The following is a 21,808-nucleotide window of genomic DNA, read 5'->3' on the forward strand; positions in this document are numbered from 1 at the left end:
TTGCAGGCATGCGGATATCCCCTTTCAAAGCTCCGTTCTGACAGCCGGCTGCTAATCTGCTCCGGGACACAGAGCAACCATTACTGTGGAATGCTGCTGCTGTTGCCGAGGCAGGCGTTTGTGTGTGTGTGTGTGTGAGAGAGAGAGAGAGAGAGGTGGGGTTGGGGGCTGATACCAGGGTTTCCCCCTGCCACTGTCTGAACTTACAAGACAGCATGCTGACACACTCTCTGCCCCCCAAAACACACGGTCTCTCCCCCCCACATACACAACACACTCCCTGTCATACTCCACACACCCCATCTGAAAAGCATGCTGCAGCCACTTGCACACTGGGATAGCTACCACAATGCACTGCTCTCTGTGGCGTTGCAAGAGCTGCTAATGTGGCCACACCACTGTGCTTGCAGCTGGCATTGTGACCACACAGCAGCATTTTCCCTGCTGCTGTCTCTGAGGGCCGGTTTAACTCCCGGCGCTCTACATCTGCAAGTGTAGCCCTGCCCTTAGTCTCCCATGATCTTAAAACCAGCTTGTTGTCATACCTCCAAACTATAATTAAATCTCCTGGAATATGTATGCAACCAGCTGCACATAAAGGAAACAGGTGAAACAAATTTCCATATTGCAACATTTCATTATTAAGAAATTAAGCACAGTGACTAATTGGGGGAGGGGACTCAGTGTCGGTTCTGTTGGTTTCCACAGCAGTTATGGATCCAGTACCACTCCTGTTATTGTCAGTGGTAGCTTTATGACTCATCCTATCCTGCTGACCTAAACACTTTAAATCTACGTCTTCACTGAGCTACATCAAAGGGAAAAAAAGGAAAAAAAATTTAAACTTGGGAAATTCCTGTGACATTGGCAGACCAGATGCCAGCTCATGCCAAGGCCCTTGGGCCTCACTGAACGCTGACAAACGCGTAGCTGAAACCAGCCTGGCTCACCTGCCTGTTACTGGTGTTAAAATAGGGGTTAAGCTTATAAGAATTTGTTTAGTGTTTAGACTTTATGAAATGCTTGTAGGATGCTGCATGTATTAATCTTACTTATAACATCTGTACCCCATGGCATAAGGTTATTTTAAGTGTTTGCATTGTAACCATCAGTAATTGTGTAAGTCATCAAACAAGAAAGGAGCATTAGTTAACGCAGACATGCTGGCTTCCTACAGAAGGTGTTAGGTCCTACCCACCATGAAGGCCCATTGAGACCAAATGAGCCATTGTGAAACATCAAAGAATAAAGATGGTGATTGCTCCCCCCAATGCCCATGAAGGAGAGATCTGCAGGTGGACTCATCCCATCAGCTTAAACTCTGAGAAAAAGGAATAAAAATCCCAGACAAGAAGGAACTGTGTCCCTGTGTTGCTTGAACTCTGAAGGGTGAAGGTTCTTAAACATAAACAAGAGATCCCAAGTTGTTTTGCCTTGTTTAGCCCTAGGGGACTTATAGAACTTGCACATTACAGCAGCTTCTATTACCTTTTGGACCTAAGACCGTAACTCATTTGTGTGTGTGTATGTTTACCTGGTTTAACCTGGTAAATAACTCTCATTTCTTTTCTTAGTTACTAAGTCTTTAATTAGTTTATTATAGGATTGGCTACAAGCAATGTCTTTAATATAGGATCTGAGGTGCAATTGACCTAAGTGACTGGTCCTTTGGGACTGGGAATAACATGAATGTTGTTGTGATTTTTGGTGTAAGGGACCATCTGTCACAAAGGCAGGCTTGCCTGGGTGGCATGATAGATCGGAGTGCCCAAGGGAACTGTCTGTGACTCCATGTTAAGGCTGTTATAGTGCTTGAAGAGATCACTCTTGATACCTGGTTGGTGAAATCTAAGTATAGAACTCACAACCAGTTTGGGGCTTATGCCCTAGTTTGTAACAGTCTGCCCTGAAGTTGGTACCCATGCTTGTGAGTCACTCCAGACAGCTTGACAATTTCCCAAACTCAAAAAACGTCCTTTTTCAAAAATAATTAAGATTGCTAAGTGACCGTAATATAGATACCTATCGGCATTTACAATACCCAAGTACTTAAAAAGAAATGCAATGAGTAGTTAAGAATATCATAAATCCCATTTGTCAGATTTCTTTCTGAGAAGTTTTCCCTGCAAACAAGCATATTAAAAGATCATGAGGGCAGAGTTCTTACTGAAGGTGATGATATTAGGGCTGTCAAGTGATTAAAAAAATTAATTGCTATTAATCGCATTGTTAACAATAATAGAATACCCAATAATAGAATACTATTTATTTAAATATTTTTGGATGTTTTGTACATTTTCAAATATATTGATGTTTCAACCACCATTCCAGGGGACGTGCGTCCATGCTGATGACAGGTTCTGCTCGATAACAATCCAAAGCAGTGCGAACCAACGCATGTTCATTTTCATTATCTGAGTCAGATGCCACCAGGAGAAGGTTGATTTTCTTTTTTGGTGGTTCGGGTTCTGTAGTTTCCGCATCAGAGTGTTGCTCTTTTAAGACTTCTGAAAGCATGCTCCACATCTTGTCCCTCTCAGATTTTGGAAGGCACTTCAGATTCTTAAACCTTGGGTCGAGTGCTGTAGCTATCTTTAGAAATCTCACATTGGTACCTTCTTTGCGTTTTGTCAAATCCACAGTGAAAGTGTTCTTAAAATAAACAATATGTGCTGGATTATCATCCGAGACTGCTATAACATGAAATAATGCAGGTAAATGCAGGTAAAATGCAGTATGCAGGTAAAAGAGCAGGGGACACACTATTCTCCCCCAAGGAGTCCAGTCACAAATTTAATTAACGCACTATTTTTTAATGAGCATCATCAACATGGAAGCATGTCCTCTGAAATGGTGGCCAAAGCATGAAGAGGCATATGAATGTTTAGTATATCTGGCACCTAAATACCTTGCAATGCCAGCTACAAAAGTGCCATGCAAATGCCTGTTCTCACTTTCTGGTGACGTAAATAAGAAGAGGACAGCATTAGCTCCTGTAAATGTAAACAAACTTGCTTGTCTTAGTGATTGGCTGAACTTGAAGTAGGACTGAGTCGACTTGTAGGCGCTGAAGTTTTACATTGTTTTGTTTTTGAATGCAGTTACGTGACAAAAAAAATCTGCATTTGTAAGTTGCATTTTCACGACAAAGAGATTGCACTACAGTACTTGCATGAAGTGAACTGAAAAATACTATTTCTTTTGTTCATCATTTTTACAGTCCAAATATTTCTAATCAAAAATATATCCTTTGATTTCAGTTACAACACAGAATACAATATATATGATAATGTAGCAAAACCATCCAAAATGCTTAATAAATTTAAATTGGTATTCTATTAACAGTGCAATTAAAATTGCGATTAATTGCAATTTTTTAAATCATGATTAATTTTTTTAGTTAATTGCGTGAGTTAACTGTGATTAATTGACAGCCAAAGATTATATCAAATATGGATGGAGAGATTATTGTGCCAATCTGTGTGCCTCATCAGAGCCACGTAGGGTATGTCTACACTGCAGTAAGACACCTGCTGCTGGGCTGTGTCTGCTGACTCAGGCTCAGGCTCTGGGGGTATAAAATTGCAGTGTAGATGTTCGTGTTTGGGTTGGAGCCTGGTCCTGGGACCTTCTTCCCTTTTTAAAAATGAAGCCTGGGAAAGCACCTAGGGGTAGATAACACTCCAGCAGAATTGCTAAAATTGATCAGTGACCATGGTATGGATCTCATGTGGGAAATTTGCAAGTGTATGGATGATTAGAAATTGGCCAGACAGCTGGACAAAGGGAATCTTTCTGCCCTTACCAAAGATAAGAGATATAACAGAGTACAGTAACTATCATACCATTTCTCTGATATTGCACACAAGTCAAGTGTTGTTCAACATAATTCAGGATTGCATAAAGCAAATGATAAAAGCATAATTAAGGTTAAGATTTTGTCATGCTTATTTTTAGTAAACATCATGGACAGGTCACGGGCAATAAACAAAAATTCACGGAAGCCTGTGATCTGCACCCACTGCTGCTGCAGCTGTGGGGTCCCCCCACCGCCCATGGCGGCTGGGAGCTGCAGGGGTCCCCACCATAGCTTGGAGCTCCAGGACCAGGGACTGGGAACTGTGGGGGCCCCCCACCACCTGTGGCAGTTGGGAACTCTGTGGTCCCCCCCACCATCCACCGTGACTAGGAACACCGGCATCGCCCTGCCGCCCGCAGCGGCTGGGAACTCAGGTTCCCCCTCCCCTGTCCATGGCCACTGGGAGCTGCAGGGCCCTGCCAGCTGACAGCTCTAGCCCCACTGCCTCAGGGCTAAAGTGGAAAAATGTCACGGAGGTCTCTGGAAGTCACAGAATCCGTGACTTCCATGACATAATCTTAGCCATAAGCATAACTACCACCATAACAAGCTGGTTTTTATGAGACAGACATGATCAAATCATGAATGTCTGCCATATTATTGAAAAATGCAGGGAATACAGTCACCCACTGATCATGTGCTTCATTGACTACTCCAAAGCATTTGATACCATCTGACGTGACTGTCTCTGGAGGATACAAGCAGACGTGGTGGATTCCAAAACATCTCATTGAACCCACTGCAAACCTCTAGTGTCAACCAGGGTGCAAGCAATAGTGGGCAACAGTTTTCCACTGGGCAGGGTCTGAGACGAGGGTGCACTCTGTCCCCATGGCTTTTCAATATGGGGACAGAATTTATTATGAGACGAGCCCTGGAGGGTTTTGTTAAAGTGGAAGGAATGGAGGCGGGCGGGGGGTTGCTGAACACCTCTTAACTGACCTCAGATATGTTGAAACTAATGCTGCTGAAAAGAAGGAAAATTGAAGCCTTTGAGATGTGGTGCTTGCGTCTTTCCTGGACGGAAAAGAAGATGGATGCTTATGTTAGAAATATTGTTAGAGAGAAGCAACCTCTGCTCTTAGAAATCCACGGGCACAAACTAATGTACTTTGGTCACATCAGGCATAGAAATGGAAATAACTTCACAAAAGTTACCATGGAAAGAATGGTGGGGGGTCATCAAAGTAGGGAATGGCCAGCGAGCAACTGATAGGTGGTGTGCAGCAGTTTACTGGGAAGTCAGCTACTGAGTGTGCAAAGTGATCAATGGATCAAGAAGGTTTCCAAAAATTCTGCTATGATTTCACCAGTATTCATAAATATTCATGGATAAATTCATAAAAGTATTCATGGATAAATGGACTTTATTTACTTTAAAGAAGCTATTTGGATACTAAAATCAAGATAATAAAAATGATACATGAAGAGAAACAACAATCTAGCAATCCATGGATCTGAGTAATGGTATTGTGTTGTGATGAAATATGCATTTCTTTATACTTGAAAGAAATTATCATTATTATTTGCTTATTATGACCCTGATCCTGAAAACACTTACGCACGTTTTACTTTACTACCATCATGAGTCTTCTTCGGTGATGTCTTCAATCCAGAGATTGTCAGCCACCGCTATCCATCTTTTGCAATCATGATGGACCATCATGAGTAGCCCCATTTATTTCAGCATGACTACTCAAGATAGTAAAGTTAAGCATATGTATAAGTGCTTGTAGGCTCAGTGCCTGTGTGGGCAGTATAAGATTTAGGATGGTCTTAACTGTTCATTTCCTTGCTGTGAAGTGCTTGGGTTATGTAAAGTATGTGATATTTGTTATCAATTAGCAATCTTGAGCTATTTTTAAGGAAGGTTTTGAGAGTTGGAATGTATATTACACGTTTGATAGTGAAGATAATGATGGAATCTTCTGTTGTCAGTTCGACAGATGAGCTACAGTCACATATTGTGGGTCCTGAGATAAGACCAAAGACCAATTCCGGACCTGCAGCTCTGTCCATGGGTGCCACAGGTGAAAACAGTTGCAGATGAATTGTGCACTGCTTTTAGCTTTGTGCCTTGCACGTCTCTCCTTGATTGCGGCAGTCTGTGAGCTATCAAAGTCTTTCTCTCCAATGTGGCAGAGCGGCCGCCATCAGATCTTGTCATGCTCTAAGAGCTCCCAGGTGTTAGGGTGAATATCGCAAGATTGGAGGTTGGCCTTAAGAGTGTTTTAGTAACATTTTCTTGATCTGACCCCCAAACAAGTTCCAGTCTGCAGTTCTCCGTAGAAAATGGCCTTTGATATTCTACTGTCAGACATACGGACCACATGACTGCACCATCTCATCTGTGCTTTCCCTATAAAAGCTTCAATGCCTGTGATGTTGCAGCTCCCAAGGACCACTGTGTTAGGAACCGTATCTTGCCATTCAACTCCCATTATCTGCCATAGACATTGTAGGTGGAATAGGTCCAAGTGTTTTATATGGCATTGATAAGTAGTCCATGTATCGCAGCCATGAAGAAATGTGGTGATGACCATGGTGCAATAAACATCTATTTTTGTTTGCAGTCGGACAGCATATTCATTCCAGGGATGATGCTGAAGTTTTCCAAAGGCATGGCTGACTGCACCAATGTGTTTCATAATGTCATCATCAATTATTGTGTCTTGTGAAACAACACTGCCTGAGTAGCAAAATTTGCCAGTGACCTTGAGTGGTATATCATCAATGGACCCAACTGGAGTAGTGGCAGTACTTTCCAGTCAAGGCTGGACCGTGACCTCTGTCTTTGTTTAGGCTGATCGTTAAGCCAAAACCTTTTGCTGCACATACAAAGCAGTCCCCAAGCAACTGAATATCCCTGAAATTGTGAGCCAATAGCACGGTCATCAGTGAACAGTAATTCACAATGATTGTCTTCCTAACTTTTGTCTTCATACACAGGCAATGCAAATTCAAGACACCTCCATCCATATGGTACTGCATACAAATGCCACAATCAATGTCTCTGAATGCATCTATTAGAACAGCTGCAAACATGATGCTGAATAATGTCAGAGCAAGAACACAGCCTTCTTTTGCTCCATTTGTGACAATGAAAGGAGCTGAGAGGCAGCCTTGGTCAAGGACACAAATCTGCATTCCTGCATGAAAAGATTTAATAATGTGGATGAACCTATTAGGGCAACCAAACTAGTCCACAGGCCATCTCTATTCAGAGTCAAAGGCCGTAGTAAGATCAACAAAAATTACATATGGGTCTTGATTCTGCTCCCAACATTTCTCCTGAACTTTCTGGAGTGCAAAGATCTTGTCTGAAGTACCATGCCCAGGGGAGAGGCCACCTTGGCTTTCAGGCAGTATCTTCTCTGCAAATTGATCAATTAGCTGGTTTAGGTGAGTATTTTTCCTGCAGTGGCAAGGAGCGAGATGCCACAATGGTTATTGCAAGAGGCCTGATTGCCTTTCCTTTTGTACAGGTGAATGATACATCTTTAAATTCCTGTGGCACAGCCTCCTGTTCCCAAAACTTTAGGTAGAGACCAGTGGGCTTCCTGATCAGCTCATGGCCCCACACTTGAAGATCTCTGCGGGAATAGCATCTGGACCCACTGCTGTGCCATGTGACATTTGCTTGACAGCCCTAAGCAGCACACAACAACTATGTTAAAAGAACATTATTAAGGTTGCCAAGTCCAGCACTCAAGAGATAGAAAATGCCAGAATTCAGGTTGCTTTTGTAATCTACTTCAGCCCACTTGTGTTTATGCATTATGATGCAATCTTTAGTGACAAGATCACATACTATTTTTTCCATATGACCCCTGCCGCATTCAGTAGCCAGGATGGACAGCACTCACTTAATGAGCAGCTGTTCGATATTTGTTTTATCCTTATTGTTCAGTGTGTGGGCTGATGCCCCATTTACTGCACATTATTCAAACCCTGTTCTGAAGACTGAATTATTAATTTTCTCATGGGCTTTCACAGACATTAATTTATTTTCACATCACCTCTGTGAGATGACCGGATATTATTATCCCCATTATACAGATAGAAGACGGAGGCACAAAGAGATCAAGGTCTAAAGTATCGTCTAATTTAGGATGCCCAATTTGAGATACCTATGATATGATTTTTCAGACCATGTAGTCTTATGCAGCACTTTATATGTTCAAAGCACTGCTCTCATTGAGTTCACCAGGAGCTGTGAGTGCTCAGCACTTCTGAATGTCAGACCCGTGGGTCTCAAGTAAGGCATCCAGAAAATGAGGAACACACATTAGTGATCATCTGTGAAAAATTTGGTTTAAGTGACTTGCCCAGCATTATACAGGGATTCTGTAGCAGAGGCAGGGATAGAATCCAGTTCTCCAGGCAGCAGTCACCTTACCCATGAAACCATCCTTTCTCTTCCTGCAAGCCCCTGCTTCATTCATGACAACCTTCCAGATTCTGCAACATAATGAAGCAGGGGTCCATGTACAAATAGTCTCCTTTACTACACAATCCTGATTCATACCCAGAGCATGTCCAACCTATGCACTAAATGAGGCTGGGATTCTGTGGAAAAAATAGTATGTGATTATGAAAAAACTGTATCTTAATGCATAAGCCCAAGGGGGCCAAATTAAGGTTGCCCAGGCAACCTTAATTCTGGCATTTCTTAACTTTTGAATGCTTGCATATATGTATTACTATTATATATATATATATATATATATATATATATAAATAATGATACCTGTCTGCAGCTGCTTAGAAATTTGGAACATTAGAAGTAGTCCTGGCAAGTATGGATTAGTGGGCAGATGAGACAGTCAGATATTAAAAATGAATATTCTATAACGCATGGTTGCAGAAATTAAGGAAATGTATCACATTTTCAGCACTGCTGCATGGATATTTCATAAAACATCTTTCATTCTAACCTGAGAAAGAATTTGCTTGTGTCCAAATATGATCTGAAAGTTTTCATCTGACGTCTTTACTTTCTTCCTTATTTATTTATTTTCATTTCTCTGTTTGCTTTCTCTGTTTAGTACCTGTGTCTGTTTTGAAGATCAAAACTGCACTAATTTGGGAAGCAGTTTATATAAGCCATAAAAACAAATTTTATTAATTTTTTTCTTTGAATTATTAACTTCTGAAGAACAAGAACAGCCATAAATGCTATTGTTTTCACAGGGAGCAATCTGGAAATACAAAATGCATATTTCCATTTTAAGTATATTTTCTTTGCAAAAATGTTTGCAAATCAGGTTTGAAATAAGGGATAAAATAACTTGAAAATGTTTTGCACTTCAAAAATAGTAAAATATATTCTTATTCTTATTTGTAGACCACGCAATGCAGATCACTTTATGCAAGAAGCTAAACGGAAGAAGCATAAAGCAGATGCAATGGTGAGAACATTTTCTTTCCAGTTATGTTGTTCTGTATTATTTGTGTAATGGAACTTCTTCATCAGTGTGACACAGCTAGGGTAATTATAAAATCTATTATCAGGATGGCTGGGCTTGTTAAATTAAGAAGTGTTTATACAATCAAGTATTCATAGCCCAATAAACTATGACTTAAAACAAATAACAACTTACAGGGATCAACTCTTGGATAAATGAAAAATTCCATTTATTCCTTTGCTTTAATGAGTAGCTATAGTAATAGACCCAGATTTTGAAAGGTATTTCAGAGTTGTGACTCTCAGTGTTGCATCATCTAGCTGGTTTAGGAACCTAAATCTCATTGTCAAAGGGATTTAGGCACTTAGGAGCCTAAAACCCACTGACTGTCAATAGTACCTAAATACCTTTTGAAAATGCACCTAAATACCTTTTGAAAATGAGATTTAGGCTCCTAAATCAGTTGGGCATTGCAACGCTGAGCTCCACAGCACATAAATACCTTTTAAAATCTGGGCGGCAGTGACTCTATGAGATTTCCAAAATGTCTTTTTTTTTCTGGAGAGCTAGCTGGCTAGCCACTGGCTTGATATACCGTAACTGTGCTCAGTGGATCAGTCCAAAGCCCATAGAAGCCAAAGGAAAGACTCCCACTGATCTCAAAGGACTCGGGACAAAGCCTCACTGCTCCAAGGTGAAAAGACTCCTGTTTTCATTACAGATACTTCCTGCCAAAATAATATCAACACACAGATAATCATTTCTCTATCAGGCCTCTAGGTAACTCCTGACACAACTGACCATGGCAATAACAAATTCCTGACCCAGGCTTCGGTTGCTCTAATGGGGCAGCCAAGGTTTCCCTATAACAAAGCGGTGACTGAGGCTGTATGTGGAACTGAGGCACTCCTCCCCTTCCCGAGGTGTGCCACAGAGAACAAGGGAAGGGACATGCTGGGGATGGGACAGAGCACGCAGCGCTCTGACAGATCTTCAGCTAGCACCGCAGTCCCTTCGGCTGCTCTGAGGGGGGCATGTTGCCTCTGCTGCCCATGTTCAGGGGAGCAGAAATGTGACTGGGAGTCCACCTGCCTCAGCTGTGCTGAGCCTAAAATGCCCAAAGAAGTAGGAGCAGGCCTCTAATGTAGGATCCCAAGAAAATAGTATGTCAGGCAAAGTTGTGCTCTGGACCAGAGTTTATTAGTGTGCTTTTCCATGGTTTATTCAGGTTTATATTGTTTTAAAGTGACTCAAGTCAGAAAATCTTGTAGAGAACTGTAAATGGTGCATTTCTTTGAGGAAAAAATGGAGAAATTATTGACTATACTAAGGAGCTTTTTAGCTCAAGAAAAAGGGTGTTCCAGTGGTTAAGACACTAACCTTTGACTAACCTGGGACTTTGGAGCTGCAGGTTCAACTCCTGGCTCCATCACAAGTTTCTTGAACGACCTTGGGAAAGTCACTTTGTTTCTCTGTGCTTCGGTTCCCCGGCTCTGTTCCGTTCAGCTGTGCAATGGGGATAATAGCATTTCCCTACCTCACAGGGGTGTCATGAAGGTCAGAATATTAAAAAGATTGTGAAGTGCTCAGATACTACAGCAGTGGGGCCATAGAAGTACCTAAGGGAGATTGGAGCCAATGTACCATTACAAAGCCTAATACCTTAGAAAGGAATAAGATCAACTAGTCTTTCACTTTGTGCAATAGATTTCAACTAGATGAGTTGAATATACTAATGGCTCTCTACAACCTTTTTTCCACCTGGATTCTGATGGAAGAGAAGAGGGGTCAGGGCAGAGAGGTAAATTTAGGATTCACCCATGTCGAGGTGGTAGTTGAAATCATGGGAGCCAGCAGAGGGTGTCTAGAGAGAAAGAAAGGGGGGGACTGAAGACACAAACTCCAAAGAATAACAACAGAGAAGAGGAATTGGGCATTTGAGGAGCCACTGAAGGAGAGTCTGCAGGAGCAGTCATATAAAGAGGAGGAAAACGTGGAAAGCACAATCACGCAAGCCGAAAGAAGGCAGAAAGTCAGGAGGAGAGAGTGATTGACTGTGCTGAAGGCGGCAGTAGATAAAGAGTAATGAGAATACAGATGAACCCTTTAGTGGGAGAAAGTCAATAGTGACCTGGGTCGGGCAACAGAGAGGGCAGAAGCCAGACCAGAGTATATGTAGGAAAAAGTCAGTGAGGAGGAAGCTAAAGAAGGATTTCAGATGAGATCATTGCTGTTGAATAACCCCGCAGAACTTTTAAAGGTACTGAACCTGGTTCTGATTTCACACTAGTATGAGACCAGAATCTGGCTGACAGTTATTTTCTAGAACCCTAGACTATTATATTCCCTATAGACTCCTTGATTATTTTCTTCTGACAAGAACTCGGAAAGTTTCAGGATGCACAGGCCACGATTTTCAGAACTGGGTGCCTACAGGAGGTACCATCCTTATTTAGGTTCTTGGTCATGGCCTTTATTTTTCCAAGTTACAGAGTAATCATTACCTTTCTTGACTTAATGCCAATGTGGCTGATAAACGACCTACTGACTGGGTTATTATACTTTTCTAATATTTATATCTTGTTTTTTTTTCTCTTTGTCACTAATCCTCCTGCTTCTATGCTGAATTCTCTGTAGAGGATGCCTTTCCTTTCTTCTATTTTGGACCTTTCTGATTCTGTCCATCTTTCTCCTGTAATGGAGCACTCCCTCAATGATTATTATTTGATAGTGTTTCACCAGGAACCTTGTTTATATTCTCCTCCCATATTTGTTATCTTTAAAATTTCTTTAAAATGAATAAAAATATCATTGTGGCAATGTCCGTCTCTCTCTTTTAGGGTTTTATACTGCTACCCATCACTGTGGCTTCTGAGAGCCTTCCACAGAAAAACAATAGCTATAGTGAAGGCCCCAGAATACCTCATAGGCTACATCTACATTGTGACCTGGGGGGCGATTCTCAGCTCATGAAGATATACTTGTCCTAGCTCTCATCTTAGCTAGCACACTAAAAACAGTAGGGTAGTATGCTTGGCGGTGTCATGGAGAGTGGTAGCAGTGGCATGTGCTAGTGTAACTCACACACCTTCTGGGTGTGGTGTTGTGTCCCATCTAGTGGCACCGAGAGCACTTAGAGAGAGAGATAAAATTAGTCTGCTCTACAGCCTTAGCTAAGCCAGGTGGCTTTTAGCTCATGCAGTAGAGCAGGGGTTCTCAAACTGGGGGTCGGGACCCCTCATGGTGTCGTGAGGTTATTACATGGGCGATCTCGATCTGTCAGCCTCCACCCCAAACCCCGCTTTGCCTCCAGCATTTATAATGGTGTTAAATATATAAAAAAGTGTTTTTAATGTATAAGGGGGGTCGCACTCAGAGGCTTCCTGTGTGAAAGGGTCACCAGTACAAAAGTCTGAGGACCCCTGCAGTAGAGACTCATGCACTAAGCTCCAAAGGCCCCAGGTTCGACCCCGCTCACCGACAACCGGGGTCTGTCGGCACTATAGGTGGGGGCTCATCTGGGATTTCAACTGGGAAGTCTCTGAAGCTCAGGATGCACTTCCTCAGCTAGGGGAAGTATGTAACCCACACACCTCCTGGGCATGGTGTTCTGTCCCATCTAGTGGCACGGAGACCACTTAGAGAGAGAGAGAGAGATTAATGAGTCTGCTCTACAGCCTTGGCTGACAGCCAGTTGGCTTTTAGCTTGTGCGGTAGAGGCTCATGCACTAAGCGCCAGAGGTCCCCAGTTTGATCGTGCCGACCGGGGTCTGTCAGCACTACACTAGCGGCCCTGAGTACATACCCACAAGGTTCAGGCAGGTTTGTATTCAGGGCAGTTAGCATGGTGCCGTCATGGCTGCTGCCCATACTACCACAGCTACACTACTGTTTTTAGCATGCTAGCTCAGATGAGAGCTAGCACAGGTAAGTCTATGCGAGCTGAGAATCACATCCCTCGCTTATAATGTAGATGTAGCCATAGTGTAGGCGAAGCCATCGTGTTAGGCAGTTGGAATAAGCCTGAATCCAAAGTCTGCACATCTAAAGCTTGTGCAAACATATCTAAAACCCTTTAGTCTAGAAATTAGGTAGGAATTCTTACAAGAACAGGCTATCTCGTAAACTCTCTGGTGTTTCCTAGTGCTGAATGGGTTGGAAGGACCTGAAGGACAACTTTTCTTGCAATCTTTTGATAGATCTCCTTTTGAATCTTGACAGAAACCAGCTAGTGCAAATGTATGCAAAATCTGGACAAGAAAAGGAGCTAAGAATAACTTCATACGTTAAAACCTCAGAGCTTTGATCCAGGTCTAGTTTGTATTTTGGGCAAAAGTTCATCCTCATAATGATTTTTTAAATCTTACCCTCCTTAATTATTTTCCTCTAGCTCTCTGCCAAGAACTCAAAAAAATTTCCAACCATTTGCTCCTTATTTCTCTTAGTTACAGGCTAGTCATTACCTTTCTTTGTTTAGCATTGAAAGATTGTATTTACATCCAAGCATAAGTGATATGCCTATTGGGTTGTTATATTTTTCTTTGTTTCTTTTTTCTCCTTTTGCTGCTTCTTTTGTTATTTTATCCAAACCAGTTTGCTCAACCTCAGTCATAAATTCCCTTGGCGTTAGCTTTCTTCGTTGTAGTAGTGTTTGCTTCCTCACAGCCATATTTGTAAGTCTTTTAGAATTTGAAGGGATGTTTTGTGTCAGCTTGCATCAACCTTACCTATGTGTAACTTGTTTTGCTACAATTTGTAACCCTAGTTTGGTGACTCCAATATTTCTCTGTGACCTTATTTTATCTGCCAGGTGGAGAAATTTGGAAAGGCACTGAATTACGCTGAAGCAGCATTATCATTTATTGAATGTGGAAATGCTATGGAACAAGGCCCCATGGAATCTAAATCCCCTTATACAATGTATTCAGAAACAGTTGAACTTATCAGGTAAGCTTGTATGGAACAACAGCACTGTTTGGATATATTTTCCATCAGGAGGAGAACATACCTGAATGCCTTTAAACATGGGTAGAAATTACAGATGGAAATATTTAAAACAAAAACAAACAAACTACAACAGTCAATATTCATCATTTGGGGAACTCAGTGCCTAAGGAGGTTGATAATGTGATTATGGAATTTCCACCATTTGGCCATCAGTTCTAATCCAACCCAGATTGGTAGTGGCTGAAGATCAATACAATCCCATTGCTATTGTTTGGTCTATGTGAAATATGTTGGTAATCGCAATCCAGTTCCTGCTGGACAAGCATGCACACCACAACCCTCTTCCCCTATTAAAGCTGACATCAACAGGCATCCTTATCAACAGTCTCAGCTAAAAAAGGCAAAGATTGAATCATCACGGAGTCTGAGCTATTCTCTCATCCAAAGAGTGGTCCGTCCAGAACAGAATTAAGGCACGTTGGCAAAGAAAATTTGCACTGCCAGTGACCACATTATACCTGTTCTGTAGATAGAGAATTTAATTCCCCAGGGCAGTCAGCCAAGCAGCTTTCACCAGCACTAAATTCACTTTCAAAGTTTAATATTTTTAAAAATCATAGTTCTGCAAAACTTTTAAAACAAGTGTTTTCTTCCAGATTTCTCTGCTGATCTGACCATATTCTCATTTGTGTAAACAATTCTACTGTATTGTGGTCCCAGTTTGGGCTCACTTCTTATGCTTTTTAGTCGCAGTAAAGCCAGCTCAGCCAGCTGACTCTGACACGAAGGAATGACATAAGATAAAATACCTTTTGCTCACCACTATAAAGCTCTCTATACTTATTCCCACCCCCTCTGACCTGCACCATCACAAGCAGCATAGTTGCCCTTCTTTGTCTGCTTTGTCTTCTCTAATTACAGTATATTTACGGTCCTGACTCTGGCCCTGAATTTTGCTTAGAGCTCCATCTATGCATGTAGTTAGGATTTCATAGTTATAAAGTAAATTGTTTATGAGCTGCCTGCTAGGTATAGTCCAAAAAAGTAACTGGTTTATCAGGACAAGTGTTTATTGAAATAAGGTGTGGATTATCATGCACACAATGCATTTGCACTGATGTCAGAATTAGAGTTTGATTACAAAGATGAAATACAATCAGCTAATTACGGGGAACATGTATTCTTCTGGAAGCAAGCCCAGAGGTATTGTATGTTGCACTAATCTTGTCCATTGCTCAGGTGCTAAACCAGAAGTTGAGATTTCCAGGAATTGATTTGGCTGGTTAGCACACACATTCTTGAAATAGCAATGCTACTACTGTAGATCTTTGAAGAATTTGAACTGAATGTCATAGGACCAAAATAGCTGTGAGCCACATGCTGCCCTCTGCTACTCAGTGCTTGGAGGAGCAAAACTGGAGAGACAAGCCCAAAATTTGCAGTGTGAGGAGAGCACTGGCTCCATGATACGTTCTCTTCTGCCCTCAAATTCTGTGGAAGCCTTTTTGCATGAACTCTGCAAAATTGGGGTTCCACAGGGCTGGAGAATATTTTGGGAGGACTACACAAGGCAAACCAAGGAGCAATAACTCTCCAAAGCCGAATCCCCTTAATATTGTATGGATTTCCAAGGGAGTTACTGCTGGCTGAAGAGAATTAATTAGGCTGGGAGGGAGAGAGAGCTAATGGCAGAATGGCTCGAAAGCATGAACTGAAGAGCACAAAATGTATCTGTGATAACTGAAAGAATAAACGTAATGGGGCAGGTCCTCAACGGGTGTAAATCAGGACAGCTCCATGAGGATGTGACCCAACAGTAAGGTGGTCTCCTGTTAACACACACTGGCCTTAATACCGGCTTTTCCCCTTTTTTTAAGGTATGCTGTGAGACTAAAAACCCACGCAGGACCTAATGCCACTCCAGAGGACAAACAGCTAGCAGCATTATGGTTAGTACATCAATATTTACTCAAAGACTTCTTTGATGCAGTGAGTCAGTCCTTGAAAATCAAATGCTTAGTGCAGTCAGATAGAGGACTTTGGTTTTGTGTTGTCTGCTGACAGAGAGAGAATACTTCCTGATCCAAAAAGATCTAGACCAGTGTCACATGTTTTTCCTTGTATTACTGCCTGGTCTGCGTTCTGTTTCTGTAAATAAGCAATTCAGATTTATTGGCTGTGACAGGTCAGCTATGGCACGTCAGCGTAATTAATTTTTAAGTGCCTGATGGTCTGTATTTTTATGACTGATGTACTTTCCTTGTAACAGCGTCTCAGTAATTTCTTCTGTGTATAACATTTTAGGTTCAATCATCATAAATTATACTCATATTGTCTGAAGGGTTAGTATGTTGATAATTAAACAATTTGGATGAACTCTTTGAATGACTATTCCCAGATATATGCATTTAACTTAGATTCTGTAAAAAGTTGCTGAACAGTAATAATAATGTTATTTAAATTAAATTTTAATTTTAACAACTATATAGTTAACATGTACAATATCTATTACATGGTTATGGATTCTTAGTAAATGGGTTTTACAACAGTTTATCTATTCTTAACATCTATAAAAATCCAAATTAAATGTGTATTTAGAATCTATAAATTAAGCAATCTTAATTTATCATTTTATATAAAAAAGAAAGACTATTTAGTGATCTATTTTTAATTAACTATATGTCCTTTATCACTGCTTTAATGCACAATTGGGTGCACAAGTAAGATTAACAATAATTGTTTTAAAAATGCTTAAATGGGAAAACGACTAAAAATTGCTTTTAAAAATAGCTGACCATGTCTATTTCTGGGGCTTGTAAAGTGTTTTCCAGAACGGACCTAGCATTTTAGTCTGTGGAATTTAATTCAGATTCATAAAGCCACTGCATCTGTTTAAGCAGAAAGGTCACAGCAAGGGAAAGTAGGCAGAGCACTCCTTCAGCACTGCATAGCAACCCTAACTCATTGTCTGCCACGTAGCAGATGAGTTGACATCATTTGCATATGTACTGTAACCTATGAAGGTGGCAGAGTGAGAATTATGAGGACTGTAAGTCCATTGTATCCTCTGGCTCTGTACAATGCAAACTGGGCATACTGCCACACAACTAGTTTATCTGATTCTGATCTCCTAAGAAAAGACTGTCCTCTAGTGGTAAAAGAGGAAATTTCAAACTTTCAAGGTTGCAGATCTAAAAAAAGAAAACACTATGAAAGTGAATTACAACAACCCTGGCTGAGATTTGCAACAGTGGCTAGTGATTTTGAGTGCTTTGATTTGATTTTTGGCTGCACAATGAAGCTTAATTAGGTGAGATTATCAGAGGGTGAGAAGACAGCACTTTCGAAATTTAGGATGCTCTAAGGTATCTCAAAGTGGGCATCCAAAACACCAATAACCTTTGAAAATCTTGGCCTCTGTGACCAAATGAAAACAAGTGTTACTGATTTTTGTTGTGTTACATACTGTTGAGCAATCCCCCATCTTGTGAATACACAAAAACCTGATGGAGAAGATCAAGCATTTTGTATGTATTATTTATTTATCAGTTATTGTTGTTATGTGTGTTACGTGGAATCCCTGCAAAATGGAGGATTGTGGAATCCCCGTTATTGGAGGTTTTTAAGACCGGGTTAGACAAGCATTTGACAGGGATGGTCTAGGTGCACTCAGTCCTGCTTCAGTGCAAGGGACTGGACTAGATGACCTCTTAAGGTGTCTTCCAGCTCTACATTTCTATGACTGTATAATTATTGTTAATTACTATTATTGCTTATTTATTTATATGGTATTATAAAGGTGCACGGTGCTCTACAGAAACCGTAGAGACAATGGGCCAGATCCTCCCCTGTGCTTCCCGTTTGTTCTAGTTATTCCTGCTTAGCATGTGCTTTGTACAGGAATCCTCAGGCAGAAGAGAGTATTCTTGGCAGCTTTTATATTACCTCAGGAAAGGCGTGTGACTAGGGAAATGTAGACATGTTAGGGGCATCCTTGTTCCCTGGCAGTTTCCAGCTATTTGAAGAGTCCGTCCTTTGGGGTCATAGTCATCTAACATGAATAAGCCTGAGACAGCTCTTATCTTCTCCATTGACTAGTCTATTCCTGGGTCATATGTCCCCAAGATTAGGTGCCACCTTTGTGCTTTAAAGGTGCTGTAACACATTTTACATGTGGTCTTCTTTCTGTTTCTTCTAGTTATCGCTGTTTGGCACTTCTGTACTGGAGAATGTTCCGACTCAAAAGAGACCACGCTGTAAAGTATTCAAAAGCACTTATTGATTATTTCAAGGTACTTTCATACTATATTACATTTTCAAATTGCTAATAATGATATGAGATACTGCATCTTTTCCAAAAGAGTAGCCCTGTTGGACCCAATCCTACTCCCACTGGAGTTTTGTCACAGGCCTCAGTGGAAGCCGTTAATTTCCAGGTTGTTATTCTATATTCACAAAAGCACATGTATTCAGCATACACAACTTACAACTTACTGAAGGAAGAGCAACTCACCCTGCCATGAAACTGACACATGCAGCCCATTCTCTTTTTTCTTGATTGTCCAGTGTGATTCATGGTGCTCTGCAACGAATAAGTTTCACAGTATTCACAATCAGAATCCACTTCAGGATGCACCACAAGGTAGATTTCGTATGGGTTCGGGACTTTGAGCTCGCTCCATATTTGGAATAACTTGTAGGATTCCTATTTATGGCCATCAGCGTATAAGAAGAGGCAAAGGGATAAATTCTTCCCTAAGGTATTGGGCTGGAGTCCACATTGGCTTCAGTGGGAGGTGCATGCAAGTATATCTGTGGTCAGAATATATACCTGCCACCAACTTGGCACACCTGTGCTTGCCTCCACTTCCTATCTTGTTTTCCCCAGATATTCCCTTCAATTCGCCACTCTCTCATAATGCAGTGCACTATTTTATTTTTAGTATGACAGGAAGTCATTAGATTTTTAAAATGTTCCCTAAAGTGACAATATTTGATTGGAAAACATCTGGAAATCAAAACATTCCAGATGGATCTATAACAGAGTAGGTCAAATATTTGGCCTACAAACATAATCTTTGTATTTCTCTGAAAAAAAAAAATTGGTGGCTGCTTCTACCCTTCAATTTGTTTTTATATCCTGAGATATAAAATCAGAGAGCAGTGAGGGTACAAATGCTCTGCAGTCCTGATTCTCTTTGGGTACCCTAGGTAGTCATTTGGTTTGGGGTATTTTAGTATGTTTTTTATTTTGGGGAGGAGAGGGCAGGGGTTGTCCCGTCCTGTACATAAAATGGAAAAAACTCCCCAGCACAAATATTTTGTTAATGATGAACTTTAAGTAGAGGCACAAATTTTCATGACCAAATTATAAACCCATGAAAATAGGCAGGAAAGGTGACAAATCTTTTACTATGAAATTGAAATAGATGTCCTCAAAATTGGATCTAAACTCTGAGGAATATTTAATTAAACTTGTGTTTCTCTAATAATCATCTTTAGTCTATTGGTAAGAAATCTATAAATATTGTAACACTGTACTTCTCCTACCAATTCAAATAACACATAGTAAAAAAGTCTCACAACCATGTGAAATGTCTCTTAACAGAAGAAAGAAACCTTTCTACAGAAAACGAAGGTGATATTTATTTTTTATTATAGTAACATAAGCACCCTACAAGAAAAGCTTGGGGTTTTTTGCAGGGCTTCTGCTGGTATAATAATTCTGCAGATTCTCATTAGAAAGCAAAGTAAAAAATGAAAAATTGCTCATTTGTCATCTTTTCAGTGGAAAACAAGCCAATTCTAGACTTCTTTCATATATTTGTACCTAAAACCTTTCAAAATCATCTAACATGACATGCTGACTGCATTAAAAAACTCTCAGATGTATTGTCAAATAAGAAAATAGATCAGAATTTGTCACACACATTTTTGGTGTAAATTTGGTATCTTTTTCTTTTAGAAAAGAAAAATTATTTAAATCTTCTTTTAAACTTTTTATTTCCATTTTCAAAAAATTAATAAAGCAGAGAATTTTAAGAAGCCACAGACATTTGGGAGTTAAAATTTTTTGAGAAAATAAGAGATTCAGTTCGGGTCATGAAAGCAGAACAAAGCCCACAGGCGAATCAGTGGCTATGGAGAAGATGCCGTAAGTTAGACTCAATTACACTTTCTGAGAGCAACTTCCCTCATCATACTGGTGTCTAACAGAGTCTAAACTAAGTAGGGCAGAGACTATTTTAATTTAAGTTGTAAGTGTCTCCCACCTTCTTCCTGCTCTTAGACTCCCTTACACATCAGCAGGATGGACATAAGTAGCTTTGAGAGATCTTGCTGCGTCTAAATGAATGTCTGAAACCAAGGCAAGGACAGTCAGGTCTGGGGGTTGGAGCCAAGAGTCAGAACCAGAATCAGGAGTCAAGAGCAGTGTTGTAACAAGGTAAGAGCAGGGTGGGAGCAGGACTGGGGACAAGACTGGGGTAAGGCTAGGACTGGAGCAGGCTGAGGCCTGTGGAGTCTGTCACCACTGTCAGGCAAAGAAGAGTTCCAAGCTATGAAGCTATTGTTTCTCCTGTGAGGCTTATATACCCACTCTGAGAGTCACAAGACCAGCTCCTGGTTTGTGGATTGACTGGAGCCTAACACAGGAATGACTCATCCCCGCATATGGCTTAATCAGGCTCTAGTTCAGGGAAGACTTATCACCTCACACTGAATGTAAGGGAGTCTCCCTGACATCACCGTCTGTACCGTCTCTGAATTTGGCCTAATTGATTTATGGCATCATAAGACCTGCATACACTTTTCATATTTATCACTGCTACTTTTTGCACCCCATCTTTACATTCTCTTTGTCGACGTTCATTTCACAGTCCTGTTTAAATTACAGGTTTGTAAATGGGGTTTTTTGTTCGTTCTACAGAATTCATCAAAAGCTGCCCAGGCTCCATCTCCATGGGGTGCCAGTGGAAAGTAAGTTCACTCATCGCACAGAAACTATGTCTGAATAGCAGTGAGAAATGGCGTTTGCTATGTTCTGTTATTTTCATGTTTGTTCATGTCACCTTTACATATATATATGTACAGTTATATATATCAATGTTCTGTTACAGGAGCACAGGAACTCCATCCCCCATGTCTCCTAGCCCTTCTCCCGTCAGCTCTGTAGGATCCCAGGGGAGCACCGGTGCCCCTTCCCCCTCTTCCACTATCAGCATTCCACAGCGTATTCATCAGATGGCAGCCAATCACGTCAGTGTCACCAACAGCATCCTGCACAGCTATGACTACTGGGAGATGGCTGACAATCTAGCCAAGGAAAATAGAGGTGCATAACCTAACACATGTCCTTTAAAAACATGCCAATAAGACAATATATTGACCTACTATGACAGTGGTCCTACTGGAAGATCTTACCTTCTGGATTACAGAGGTGTATTCTTTTAGTCTGTCCCAAAAGGTAACAAAAACAGTTTTGTCAGCATTCCCACTCAGAAGAGGTCAAATATCGCTAATTTCTCCTTTATTTGACTGTCCAACTCTCACCCTTTTCCAGGAACAGACTCACAGACATCTGGTAGTCAAACAG

At 41.0% G+C, this 21,808-nt stretch overlaps 1 protein-coding gene across 3 annotated transcripts in view; it reads left to right on the plus strand.

Annotated features, from left to right (window-relative positions):
- Positions 1 to 21,808, plus strand: part of AFF3 (ALF transcription elongation factor 3) — a 469,491-nt gene that overhangs the window by 435,626 nt on the left and 12,057 nt on the right. For all 3 annotated transcript variants that reach the window (XM_073352102.2, XM_073352110.2, XM_073352138.2), the window contains 6 exons: positions 9,207 to 9,270; positions 14,078 to 14,214; positions 16,092 to 16,163; positions 18,413 to 18,506; positions 21,143 to 21,192; positions 21,333 to 21,547. In XM_073352102.2, the coding sequence (XP_073208203.1) occupies positions 9,207 to 9,270; positions 14,078 to 14,214; positions 16,092 to 16,163; positions 18,413 to 18,506; positions 21,143 to 21,192; positions 21,333 to 21,547 (632 nt within the window). The remainder of the gene's footprint in view (positions 1 to 9,206; positions 9,271 to 14,077; positions 14,215 to 16,091; positions 16,164 to 18,412; positions 18,507 to 21,142; positions 21,193 to 21,332; positions 21,548 to 21,808) is intronic.

Source organism: Lepidochelys kempii, chromosome 1 (genome assembly GCF_965140285.1).
Source record: "Lepidochelys kempii isolate rLepKem1 chromosome 1, rLepKem1.hap1, whole genome shotgun sequence".
In the NCBI taxonomy this organism is placed as follows: Eukaryota; Metazoa; Chordata; order Testudines; family Cheloniidae; genus Lepidochelys; species Lepidochelys kempii.